Genomic DNA, 13,601 nt, shown 5'->3' with positions numbered 1-13,601 from the left:
TTTAGAAACCCCTTTAGAAAGCAATCACAGATTGTGCAAACAGTGTAAGGATAAGCGGTTCACCCCATCTTAGGGTCAGTACAGTTCATAGATATCGTTACTAAACGGAGTAACTCCAAAGGTATGATAACTTATTGCTTATATGGTTTGACAAAAGTTTTCACAACTATTGTTACCTCAATCACATATGTGAAAATCTGATGTAAGGGTGATTACCTTATTTTTCAAATGTCTAAATATTGTGCTAAAGCAACAGTGTTTGTCAATGGGAGGGATTGATGGATAATTCTGAAATGTCAATGCTCAGCCCTACTCTGTAAATGGGAAAACAGAGGGAGTGAAATTGGTGTTCGTCAGTAGCGCGAACCGGGCTCATAGCGAATCGGCAGCCCATTTTACACAGCGCCCGATTTTTGTTTCCATTTGCTTCAGTGGAAACAAAAATCCGACAGTGTATAGCCAGCTATCAATAATGCAGTGTGGAGTTGACTCTAAAATTGTAACTGGCAAAGCGGACGCAGATATAGTCCTGAATAGAATAAGGCACGTCAAAACAGATCGGGCTGCTGGTCCGGATGATATTCACCTGAGGATGCTCAAAGAAGTGGAAGCTATGTTCAGCGAGCCCCTTGCTCATAAATTTAGCAGCTCACTAGGGTCTAGGATTGTTCTCATGGACTGGAGGCAGGCCCATGTGGTGCCAATATTTAAAAAGGGCAACAAGTCAGAATGGGGAAATTATATTATTTCCTGGCGGAAACTAGGTGATGTGGGGGAAGGGGGTGGGGGAGTTATAATGGAACGGGGGACTTACCCATTCCTTTCCCATCTCGATCTGGCCAACTGCAATACTAAAGCTGGTGGGGTCTTATTGAAATGTGCACATCGGGCTCTAATGATGTCCATGTGGATATAGTGTTTGAGTTGGATAGGTTAGGGAGAACCAGCGGACATGTATGTAAGTTACATAAGCTTAGACCTAGGTTAGATGTCAGGAGGTTTTTCTTTTCTAAGAGGGTCATTGACTTTTGGAACAAGTTGCTGGCTCGTGCAATGAGTGCGGATTCACCCGATTCCAAAGGGAGTTGAGTGAGTTCCTAGCTGTGGCTGATATCACAACATATGAAAGGTAGGTGGAATATTGAGCAAAGTGTCTCATGATCACTGTGGTCTCCTGGAATATGGTCTGTTCACCTTTGAGGGTTGGAGGGTAATTTCCTAGATTTATTTCCTTAAATTGACCTAGGGTTTTTCCTTCCATTTTTTATGCCTCTCCCACGAGATTACATGGCTGATGGTGGGTGGGGCAGAGGCGGGCTGGGGGTGGGGGGTGGCGGGTAGCGGCGATGGGAGTCATGATGCTCAGTTGCTCCATGATGGTATGGGACCTGCTTGATGGACCAGCTGGACATCTCCTGTCTGTCATTTTCGTATGTTTGTATGAGTGATTTTGTTAATGGCGATTTTCTTATTCGCTGAAAAAAAAATAGAAGACGTGTGGTGTTTAGTTACATCCTGGCTGTGTATTGTAGATGTCTGCAGAAACTGTGATGTTTTCTCAAATCTCTATCCATTCCTGATTATTAGTGCATACTCTGTAACTGTAACGGAACCTCTGACAAAAGCAGTTATATGTAGGGTGGGAAAAATATAAAATATCTTAACTGTTTCTAAACTTACGATTAAATTGCAGTGGCATGTCATCTACAGTTTAAAGACCAGAGTGATGAGATACATTTATGTATAAAGTTCAGTTCCGGGCTTTTACTGTGGTGTCTTATTTTTTAACAATAAATTATATTGGATTTGGCAAATTATGATTGTACTTTAAAAAAGTTCAACAGGCAGGGAGATAAAAATGAAAAGTAGAGGAGTATATGACTAAACACTAACATGAAACTCACTTTATTTCACAGACAATTTAGTGAAAAAATGCATTAGAATGCAGAAAGGTAGGGCACGAAACTGAGAAATTCAGATTCTTTCTGGCATAAACTAACAAAGATTAGCAGCTGGCATCCAGCTGAAGCTCTCTATTAGGCCTGTGTATATCAGTGAAGACTGACGTGTTGGCCTACTTTAGGTCCTGTTTTTACTCAGTGAATTTTCTGCATCTGATTCTCTCAACCATTGTGCCAAGGAGGAAATGGCTATGCTGACTCACAGTCACATTTGAAATTGACTCATCTGTTTTCCACATAGCTGTAGTTTGGAACAAGCAGTCTTGTCAAGTACCGCAATGTTTTACTATAGAAATCTACTTAATAAGTCTTTCTGGCACAGGAAATATTACTCGGAGTCAATGATCACATGTAGGTTTCCCTTCAGTTTAAGTGCCATAAACTGAAATCCAGAATTTCTAAAGTGCTTATATTATACAAACTGTATTTTATTCAAAATACCTGCTATTGCAGTGAATGATTAAATCCTATTATATATTCCACACCTTTTGAATGGACAGTGTATTTGTAAACTGGGGTTATGTCTTGTATCTTTATCACCAGTTGATCGATGTGGGTGGGGAAATCCCTGCATATGAGCAATGTTGTTCAAGAGTTATTTCCTGTCCCACTGAAGGTCTGAAATTAATCAAAGCTGTCAACTGGACTTGAGGGATTGCTGAAAATAGTCTCTCTGCTGAAGTAGGATCTCACAACAAATTAAAATAGCCACAGTTCAAATTCACTGTTCCAGCTCCCGCGTTCTCTGTTCGTGCTGCGTCCACTCTGCTAGCGATCCCGCTCTCCTCCTAACTCACTATGTTGGGTGGGGGCGGATCATTAAAGCTAGGATGCTCTGGTGTCGCAAATTCATAAGTCATAAGCATATTCGTAAGCTGCATCCAGCCCATCTCAGGTGTAGGTGCATCTCTACCCTATCTCTACACCTGTGTATCCCTTTAGCTGCTGGTTGGTAACAAGATTGAGCATTAGAGTGGTTTTTTAAGTATGTGCTACATAATTGAACTTATGTAAGGCTGAATTGATCCAAGTTGAGGTAAAATACCGGCAGGGTTTTAGGAACATTTGCTGTGATGCAAAAGGATAGGATGTGCCTGTGGAAGCCATATATGGCAATGAGAAAAAAATGAGCCAGACAGTTTCACACTAAGAAAGAGGAACGCTGAGAGTGGGAGACATGCAGTACAACAGAGAAGGACAGAGAAAAAATGACAAGAGTGGAAGAGAAGCAGAGGTATAGTTACTGGACTGTGACACAGATTTAAAAAAAAACACATTTCTACGAACAATTCCACAGAATATCGACAAGTCTTTATTGATGTTTTCCAGCTTTCTGTAACTTACAAACAAGCTTGCTGTTACTCTCTAACATCTACTCTGCTCTTCTGTTCAGTGGGTTATCTAATTCAGTCTTCATTCACAACAGAATTAATTTCCAAATACATCTCAACCGCAAGGTACATCAATGTGACAATACCCCAGTCTGAATCTTCCACTCCTTTTTGCTGGAACTCCACCCATTTTAGCACCTGCCCCCATTTTCAATGTCATTTCCATCAAGTGGAGGAAGTGCCGGCCCATTTTTGAACAACTGAATGTGAATAAGGCATTAATGACATTTCTGCCTCATTTCCACCACCTCATGTTCTCACCGATATAATCAATCTTCCAGGGTTGCTAAGTGCTGCAGAAATGAATTTAAAGAGCTCAGCAACAATTTTTGTAGGATTTCCAGAAGCCTTGGCTTCAAAATTCCTGGGATGGGGACCTGGAATATGGGCCAGAACTTGGTTCCGCCCCATTTAGACTGAACTTTTAAAGTCTGGTCAGTTCTACCCAAATCCCCTATGGCAAAGTGGGGGGGGGGGTGCGGGACGTCAGGGGACAATTCCTGGGATACGCTTGGAAATTCCTCCCCTTATGCCCTTGAAAGCCCTCAACAAAATGCCGTCTGTTCAGACCTAGCCCTCTGAAGGCCGCATACCTTTAATAGAAAGGGCAGTCAATCCCGGAGGGAATCTAATCCCTTGTTTAGCATCAGGGTGGCTCCAGTGTGAGCTGGAGACTTTTAAATCTTAAAAAAAATGTTTCTCCTCAGCCCAGTTGGGCCATGGGGTCTTCAGGCAGAGCGGCAGGGCACTGCTCCGTCTTAGAAGGGCTGATCAGCAGCACTCACTCCAGCCAGACTTGATGTACCCTTGCAAGCGCTGGTGGCCAGCTCCAGAAATGCAAACCCTGTCCCCGGGATTTGGAACAAGGGGCGCTAAATTGGGCTATGTAGGGCCCATTGTTTCGACGCTACACGGTCTTTCCAACATCCAAGATGTCGTCTTGGCTGCGCATGCACGTTTCCAGTGTGATGTGCACTGGACACCATCTTGATATAGGAGTTAGCGCATGTGCAAATACCGAATGCTGGAAGCATGTAAAGTAAGGAGAAAATGGATACAATCAGTGTGCAACGTTGATTTAAAGTGATCGACACCATTTTGGTACTTAACGCTTAACCCCGACCAGGGCTATTTAAAGGGACCAGGTAGGATTTACAGGTTAGTGGCTGGATTACAACTTCTGGCTGCCGTGACATTTGTAACTGTCTTTGGAGGTCTCCTATACTTGAATACTAGGACTAGGGGACATAGCCTAACATTTAGAGCTAGGACATGCAGGAGTGAAGTTAGGAAATGCTTCCTCACGCAAAGGGTGGGAGAAGTTTGGTACACTCTTCTGCAAACGGCAGTTGATGCTAGGTCAAATGTGAATTATAAATCTGAGATTGATAGATTTCTGTGAATCAAGGGTATTTGGGTATATGGAGTTAGGTCACAGGTTCACCTTGATCTTATTGAATGGTGGAACAGGCTTGAGGGGCTAAATGCCACTGCCATTTGCTGCCTCCTGATATGCGCTACCTTCTCCTGCAAGAAAGCGGGATGTGTGTCTGGGTGATGTGCCTGTCATGGTTGAATAGCTGCCAATGTGTGTGGCCTGTGAGTTGTGGGTGGGCGGCTTTTAACAGTGGTAATGTGTAAGGGTGAGAGGAAGCATCTGATTGGAAGAGTTGAGTACTGATGGAAAGAGTTTGTTGGTACGTGGGTGATGGGGGTGTAGTGTGTGGAGCAGTGGATGCGGTTAGTGGTGTAGTTGGTAGGAGATACCACTTGACAGTTGACCTCACTCACCTTGACCAATCATGTCAAAGCATTGATGTTCTTCCTGCACTGCATCCATGTTCATGATGCTATGCACCTGGCATTGACTTCGTCCCCCGCTGCCTCCCACTGCCTTTTGGGTATATGTCTGGAGGACCTCTTGCCCGCCCCCCCCCCCCCCCCCCCCCGCCCCTCCTGTGGATATAGGATGTCCCTCCTCTGTCCACCTCTTGCACCATGGCCTCTAATGCATCAGCAGAGAACCTTGGTGCATGCTCTCTCGCAGGCCTGGTACAAACTCAGATCGGCAGATTGGTGAGGTCTGGCATGCAGATTGGAGGATGTGGGATTTAGTAGTGTGCAACCTTTATTGAATGTTTTAACATAACTCATCAGTTTGTAAACATAGGGACAGGAGCTGCATCTGTGTTTTGCATGTGCGTTGTCTGATCTCTGTTACGACTCCGTGCAGACAGCAGACTGTTATTTTCAGCAAATAACAGGTACCGGCAACCTTTAAGAGATTTTTAAGAGACAGCCTGCCTTTAAGAGATTGGAGCTCCCCTTGCTGGTGGAAAGTGCAAATTGAATTGAATTGAATCCTCATGTCAATGCTGATTCGGAACGCTGCTTGAAGGTAAGTCCTCAGGCCTCTCGAAAGTCTCGTCCTGCCTGCGCAGGGGCCATTGGGCATGGGGTAATAGCGGATCGTGCTAACCCCGCCCAATAATAGGCCCAATGCAATTTTTTTTCCCCCAGGGTCTCTGGCCTGGGGCTACTGTGGGCCGGGGGTTCTGCTCCGCTGCATTTATGCCGATGGAGCAGATACTCAGGTATTATTTCTGAAGTGACTTTGGTGATGTTCTTTTTTGTTTATTTTCTATTGTAAACTACTTTACCTTCCTGCTTTGTGACTTTTGCTGTGGGGCTACCAGTTACTAACCCCCTCCATTTCAGCCAGAGGTTAATATGTTTCTCATTAGGAAGCCCCTTGTATCTTTGATTTTTGGAAGAAGAGAAAGAGCAATGGAGGAATGTCAGCATTGACTGAAGCGTACCGTACCAGCCCGCAGGTACCCTCACACCAGCATATACAGTCAGAGATGCTCCGACATCTAGCTGTCCTAGAAGCAGTACTTTCAGAGGCTTCGCTTTACAAAAGAACTCATCACTGAGTTATGCTATGTGCTGCAACCCAATCTACGGCCAAGCTGCCTCACAGGCACCAAATTACCAATTACTATTAAGATCGCAACCACCCTGAACTTTTATTCTAAGAGGTCGTTTCAGGCTGCCACTTGGGACATCATTAACATTAGCCAATCAGTAGTGCACAGATTCATTAAGCAAGGCACAGATGCATTGTTTGCTAAAGCTAGCAATTTCATCTTCTTCCCCATGGACAACCAATAACTGCTTGACAAGGCACCACAATCTTAAGAGTGACTGGATTCTCAAAGGTTCAAGAAGTCATAGATTGCACTTACATTGCAATACTCCCTTCACCAATGATCTATATCAACAAGAATCATAGAATTGTACAGCACAAAAAGGGGCCTTTCAACCTATTGCAATTTCACCTGCTTTCTGAAGGAGTTCCAGATTCTCTATTGTCTCTCCATAACAAAACCATCCTGTTCTTAACATCGTCCTAGTGAATATCTTCTGTGTCCTTTCCATGACCTTATGGTCTTTTCTAAAGTAAGGTGCCCAAAATTGGTCACCATGTTCTAAATTCTGCCTAACCATTGATTTGTATAGGTTTAGTATATCCTCTTTTATTTTCTTCTATTTAGTAAACCTAGGATCTCATATGATCCTTTGCAATCTGGCATACCAGGCCTCTATGACACCGGTCTGAGCATCCGTAGAGGAAGTACAGATTGCCCTTAGGAATTCTGTGATGTTCCTGAGCTGCCACACATTCCATGGTGGACTGCAGTGCACTCTGCATGCTGCTAGTGGTCTCAAGCCACCATCTGTATCACACAGTCTGAAATAGTCTTCAATGAATGAACTCCCTCCTAATGCATTGCCAGGATTATCCTTTTAAACACAGGAGCTGTGAGATTCTGATCAACAGGCTCTTCAACCAAGAGGTAATGTGCCTCCAATCCTCCTGCGAGCAATGTCTTCTTGCTCCTACTCACTTGGAAATGCCTCTGATTGGGAGCTTGCTTACTGGGGGAAATAGTGTGCTGATGCAGGATTTAAAGGTCTGCAGCAGCTTCAAGGGCCATGCATCATCAGCATAATTTTTGGTCACCCAATGCACTCTCCTTTGCCTCACTTTATAACTTCCTCCAGGGCGATTGTCTCTCAGCTGGTGCTGGGTAGAGGTACAGTGTGGTTGTGTTCTGCAAAGTGCTGACATTGCCGGATGCTGAGAGTCTGCTTCTTCCCCTTCTTGTGGCACTTCTAGAGAACAAAAAGATGAGGAGTTAGAATGATTTCCTGAGGAGCAAACTTGTCACTTTCAGTAGAAGGAGTGATGTGAGAGTTTCATTATATGATTCATTGTCACCAATCTCTCTTAGCTGTTATGAGCTTAAAAAGAAAGTAAAAATGAGAATTACCTATGACTTGCAATAAAACTGTAGTGTCACTATATCATAATGGGTACGATGATAGGCAAATACAACAAACAGTTACATGCTATGTGTGGCTTATGTGGTGTGAATGCATGGAAGGATGTGAGTGAATAAACACTTCCAGATGAAGGCTGCTGCTGTAGAGGGCACCTTCCTATTTCATGGGCATTGATAAGCAACTGAAATATTTTAACATGAAGGGGAGGTCAGTGCAAGTGGCTTAGTAGAATGCAGTTTTGGAAGGTATGGTTGGCTCCTCTCACCTTGCCTGATCTTGTATGATCATTAAACTTGTTGCAGCATTGAATGGCCATGTATGGATGCTTGTGCTTGCACTCACCACTCCAGCCATCTCCTTCTACTGGTCCTGAGCAGCTTTCCTCTTTGTTTGTTCCAAAGAGGGCTCTCCTTCTAGACATAACTTCCTCTTGCAGCACTGTACCATCTGAATCTGCAGTCTGAGGGACTCTGTACCCTACAGCAGATCTTTCTGACATTTGGACGATAATAAATTGGATTCATGCACCAAAAATTATGCTGATGATGCCTGGCCCTTGAAGCTGCTGCAGACCTTTAAATCCTGCATCAGCACACTATTTCCCCCAGTAAGCAAGCTCCCAATCAGAGGCATTTCCAACAACAGCAGGCCCTAATTATTCAAATGGACTCTGACTCACTGAAGATCTGTGAGCCGATCCATGACAATGTTCAACCAGCAGCACAAGAGCCGAAGGGGAGGTTAGAAACAATATCTTTACACAACAGATGGTTAGGATGTGGAATTCTCTGCCGCAATTCATTATTGAAGCAGAGTCCACAAGTACTTTTGAAAGGGAATTAGTTGCTTGGAAAAGAGGAATATTAAGGGGTATGGGAACTAAGTTGGAGAGTTAGATGAGGTGGCTCACATGGAGAAAAGCACCGGCACAGACTTGATGGATCAAGTGGCTGTTTCTGTGCTATAACATTCTATGATTCTAGAATTGTACCAGCTCTACTGCCACCCTAGTTGAGATCAGCTAGCTCAACACAAGACTAGAAAAAGATAAATACTGTCATTAAGTATATAATTTCATTTCCCTTGAGTATAGAACATTGAGGAATAATCTAATCGAGGTGTTTAAAAGGATTCAGTTGAGTAGATACAGAGAAACTATTTTCTAGTGGGGGAATCCAGAACAAGGGGCACAATCTTAAATTTAGAGCTAGGCCATTCAGGAGTGAATTCAGGAAGCAGTCTTTCATACAAAGGGTAGTGGTAATCTGGAACTCGCTCCCACAAAAGGCTGGATTCTGGGTCAATTGATATTTTCAAGACTGAGATCAATATATTTTTGTTAAGGAAGGGTATCAAGGGATATGGATCAAAAGCAGGTAAATTGAATAAAGGTACAGGTCATCCGTGATCTGATTGAATGGTGGAACAGGCTCGAGGGGCTGAATGGCCTACTCCTGTTCCTGTTAAGAACATGAGAGGTACTAAGCCAGAAAAGGGGATAGTTCCATTTTCATTGTTTTACATCCTCAAATAGGTTTTTTTTGGGGGGGTGGGGGACTTTAGACCTATTACAAATTTTGGAATCCAAAAAAACTTCTTCATAGATAATCCTACTATCCACCAGCATTAGACAGTGAGCATGTGTTACTCATACAAGATTGGCCTTCTTTCTCTAGCATTGGAGCTTAGGATCTTTGTGTTTGCCTATAAAAGCCACATATCTGTGCCTCAAAGGCCAAGCATTAACCCACATCCAGACAACTTTCTAGTAAGAGCATATTTCAGGACAGATTGGGGGATGTGTTCACCATTCAATCTCCATTTGACACGCTAGTCCATTTAATGAACTTGGAGAATTTGTAAATAGGAATCAGATTCCTGATATAACCTATCTGCCTGGAGAACATTTTTTTGGATATTCAGAGTTAACGTCCTTCACATAATTTCACAGATTCCCAACTAAGACCCAGCTCAGATCTTTGGGACAATGGCAGTAGCCATCTTTATTATTCTGCAAGGCAGACTTTTCATGATGACCTTTCAGCTGACACTGTGGGTATATTAATTACTCAATACTTTGCCTTTGATGGGAGCACACTTGGGGAAATGTAAGGACTCAATGCTAGGATTGACCCCTGTTGTCTATCCCAGTTAAATTTTACAGTTGAGCTGCTTCTTCAAGAAGATGTTGGTGTTTAATAAGAGTTCAATGTAATTGCCCGCTGAGCATTTGTTTCAAATTTAGAAGTATATAATTCATGCAGAATAAGAGAATTATAGGAAAAAGTGACACCAGGGGTAATTATTATCCCTTAGCTCAATGCCACATCGTGCACATGCATTTTTTAAACAAAATATTCTCAACTCCCTTGGACACTTCTGGGGGTTACCTTTCACTGTACTTAACACTAGAGTAACTCCCCTTTAACTTATACTACAAAGTGACCTACACAAGTACTTCAGCTCATTCCCATTCATATGTCTTCATTCAGTATTTTTGTGTGCGTTTTGTTTCTCTATTTTTCTTCCTTTTTGCTGATCATTCATACTTCCTTTCACTTTCGTTTTATAGCTACACTACGGCCTTGCAGATTGGCCTGGATTCTACAGTGCAAAAGACAAACATGAGGGAAACGTACTTGGATGCCCAAATCAACTAGATTTATAGGGATTTTTTTTTTTACAAACCCTATCCAAGTTCTTTGGTTGTATATCTCATTTTTATTTTTGCAGGAAAAGGTGGAGCAGGAAGAAGAAGAGCATGCTTCCCAAGAATCCTCTGAAGAAGATCAGTAAATCTGCGAGACTGGCACTACCTCATTCAACAGATGGCTCCTGTCAATGACTGGACTAAAGCCCTATCACACTGTTTTCATCATAGTCTTAACAGGGGACTACAACAGCACTGGAACACTACAGTATTTTTTTTCTTTTAGTACAGTTCAAGGTATTTCAAAGAAATTGACATTTAATAAAGGGCGAAGTCTAAACATTCAAGCTCACATACCACATTTTTTTTTCATTCTGGTAAGCTTCTAAGCATTAGTTCTCAAGTAAAACCAGTAAAAGGACCATGCCAATCAACATTTTAGTTCTATGAAATATCATATAACAAATAGGGATTTGCTGACAATTCATGTAGAAAATGTATTTCACATGTTGGAGGTGATGACCTTGGCAAACATGAAGATAATGATGTTATAGTGGTACACCACAAAGCAACTCTTCAAACCTGCCATTGTAATAGAATGTTAATGCAAACTCCGCATTAAAATTCCATGCTAGATTGTAGAATGCCCACAAATCAAAATGGCCACCATATTCAAGGCCACAAAACTATCCACTTTTTATTTTATTTTTCTTTCATGAATCATTTTTTTAATGAGCATACACTAAAATTGTTTTTGGCATGGCTTAGGATCACGTAGGTGAATCTATGTTAGTCTTTGAAATAGATTATGATCTCTTATTTTGTAGACTTGTCTCTCTGACTCTTTAGGAGGACTAGGCATTTCTCTAGGCTCTATATAATAGTTAACTGTTTGCCTGGAGCTAGTAATTTTTATACTACATTATCAATTAACTTTTATGTTATTGCAAACCATACTTTATGTGACATGCAAATACATTTTAAGTGATGTGAAACTTAAAAGAGTAACATTTTATTATCAAGTACTTTTGCCCTGTTACTTTTTTCTTATTTTGAATGCATGTATAATTTTCCATAATATGAAGCAGCAAGATCTTTTCTGCCTAAGGAAAGGCATTTGACCACAGAATCTCTGAGCTGCAAGCAACTAGATTAGGATTTGGTTTATCAGTAAATGCCCATGCAGTGCAGTAATGTGCCATTGACAGTGAAGAAGTGTTTTGTGGCCAGGCAAAGATTATTTCCCCCTTTCTGTAGTGATCTTTAGTCCAGAGGAACTTGTAGGTTGCATGAGGCAAAATGTCAGTGAGTGAATTATTTCATTTCAAAACTATAATAATACTATAGGGGCTCAGGTAATGCCTGCAAAATAAAAGTTACTAGCTATTGAAACCAATCCACTTTATAAGAATTCTATTTCTAAACTATTATCTTAAACTCCAACATTGAAAATACTATTGTTTTTACATAGAAATGATGATATTAATTACACACAGGATTAAAAACTTTTGTCTGGCCCAGAACAGTTACACCAAAAGTAGTACATTACTGTCAGCTTGTGATTTAACTGACTTTCCTATGCCCTACTGATCAATATGTATTCAAGTGCACAAAGTCAAGCTGGATCCATTGGCCCAGTTAAATGAAAGACCACAATTGCTGCATCTCTTTTAGCCCATTCAGTGTTTAAGGTAATATAAAGATTTATACTCTGGCAACACAGTTTAATTATTTTTTAATATTCTGCAAGTAAGAGAAAGTATCCCTTTTGCTGGACTGTATAGGCTGTGTTTAACAAATTGGGTACACACACATAAATATATATATAAAACCCCTTAAAATTTATTGGATACTCAAGGAGAAAGAGGGTAGGTTGCTGAAAATTAAGCCATGTTAGAGCAGATATTGGATCAAGGCTTAATAAAGGGATAAAAGTGCATTAAAAGATACGAGTTCTATTTTGATTTTTACTTTTCTTGCATGTCTAGGTCCTAGTTTATGACTTGCTGAATTTTGAGACTGAACTATATAGAGACATGGTAAAATGGCATTAATAATTGCGTATAGAACACAGTACTTGAGGTATTAATTGCAAATATAGTGCTTTATAAAGTACCTTCATACTTAGATTTGTAATACCTCTCACCAGCTACAACCAAGTAATATTGCTTTACTGTAACAAACACCAAAGACTAGAGCTAAGCTGTAATTCTACTTTTTCCCTGGTTGGAGATGACAAATTGTGCTTGTTTAATCAATTTATTCAAATGATGCATAGATATTACTCAAGTTGAACCTAAAGAGGACCAAGTTGCTTGCTGTTATTATCTTGTTTTCTGGATTACATATCCTGGAGGCAAACCTATGGTCATCACTTACTAGCTACATACTTTTAATTAATTTGGAAAAAAAGCTTCAGTTACAAATTTCTGAGGATGTGATGTCACCTGTTATGGATTTAAAACATAATAGAACTGAACCAAAGAAACAAACGTTTATTCCCTTTAAGTTATTTTTTAAAATTAGCATTGTGCACAGTGATAGCATCATTACATGGATAATTTCAATGGTTTTGCCAACATGTCATTAACAGATTATTCCATGTCCCGTGATCTTGTATTTAATTTACAATTAAATATTGTACACTTTATTGTAAGTGTAGTTTTAATACGCCAGCCAGTATAGCCCAACAAACAGATGTTCTATAACAAAAGTATTTTTTCGCAGCTTACTGTGACTTCAAATATCAGAATTTTGAATCTATGAAACTCTCTTCTACGAAGTACTCAGGATATTGAATTGAACAATTTGAGTTTTGTGTCCTTTAACAACATTTGAACAAAAGCAGAGTACTTTTTGCATTGAACAAAAATGGCTGCCAAATTTCAGTAGTATTGCTATTATAAATTGCTGTGTTTTTCTAAATATTTAGTCAAAAACACACTTGAAATAAATTGGAGCTGTTTGGTAGTTATTAAATATTCAGTCTAAGGACAAGCAAATGGGATATTTCTTCTTAAAGTGACAATAGATGTAATGAGGCAAAAAAATAATGGCAACTTAACAGACCATCCACAGTTTTGCTGAATATTTCTGTTAAAATACTGGCAAAGTACAACTTTCTATACTACTTAGAGTGAAATCTACCTAAAAGGTTTTTCAGCAGGAGTCAGTTCATTACTCAGTTTTCATATAATTTTACAGTATTAGTACTGTACTGAACAGATGCAACTTCTTTGGTTTCCTTGA

At 40.7% G+C, this 13,601-nt stretch overlaps 1 protein-coding gene across 2 annotated transcripts in view; it reads left to right on the top strand.

Moving 5' to 3' along the window:
- hmga1a (high mobility group AT-hook 1a) overlaps positions 1–13,042 on the top strand; it is a 78,613-nt gene extending 65,571 nt beyond the window's left edge. For both annotated transcript variants that reach the window (XM_068007430.1, XM_068007429.1), the window contains one exon: positions 10,436–13,042. In XM_068007430.1, the coding sequence (XP_067863531.1) occupies positions 10,436–10,498 (63 nt within the window). In that variant the 3' untranslated portion in view covers positions 10,499–13,042. The remainder of the gene's footprint in view (positions 1–10,435) is intronic.
- Positions 13,043–13,601: the final 559 nt, after the last annotated feature.

The sequence above is a fragment of the Heptranchias perlo genome, chromosome 27 (genome assembly GCF_035084215.1).
Source record: "Heptranchias perlo isolate sHepPer1 chromosome 27, sHepPer1.hap1, whole genome shotgun sequence".
NCBI classification, from domain to species: Eukaryota; Metazoa; Chordata; class Chondrichthyes; order Hexanchiformes; family Hexanchidae; genus Heptranchias; species Heptranchias perlo.
Note: the sequence above shows the minus strand (reverse complement) of the source record. Positions and strands in the feature narration are given on the sequence as shown.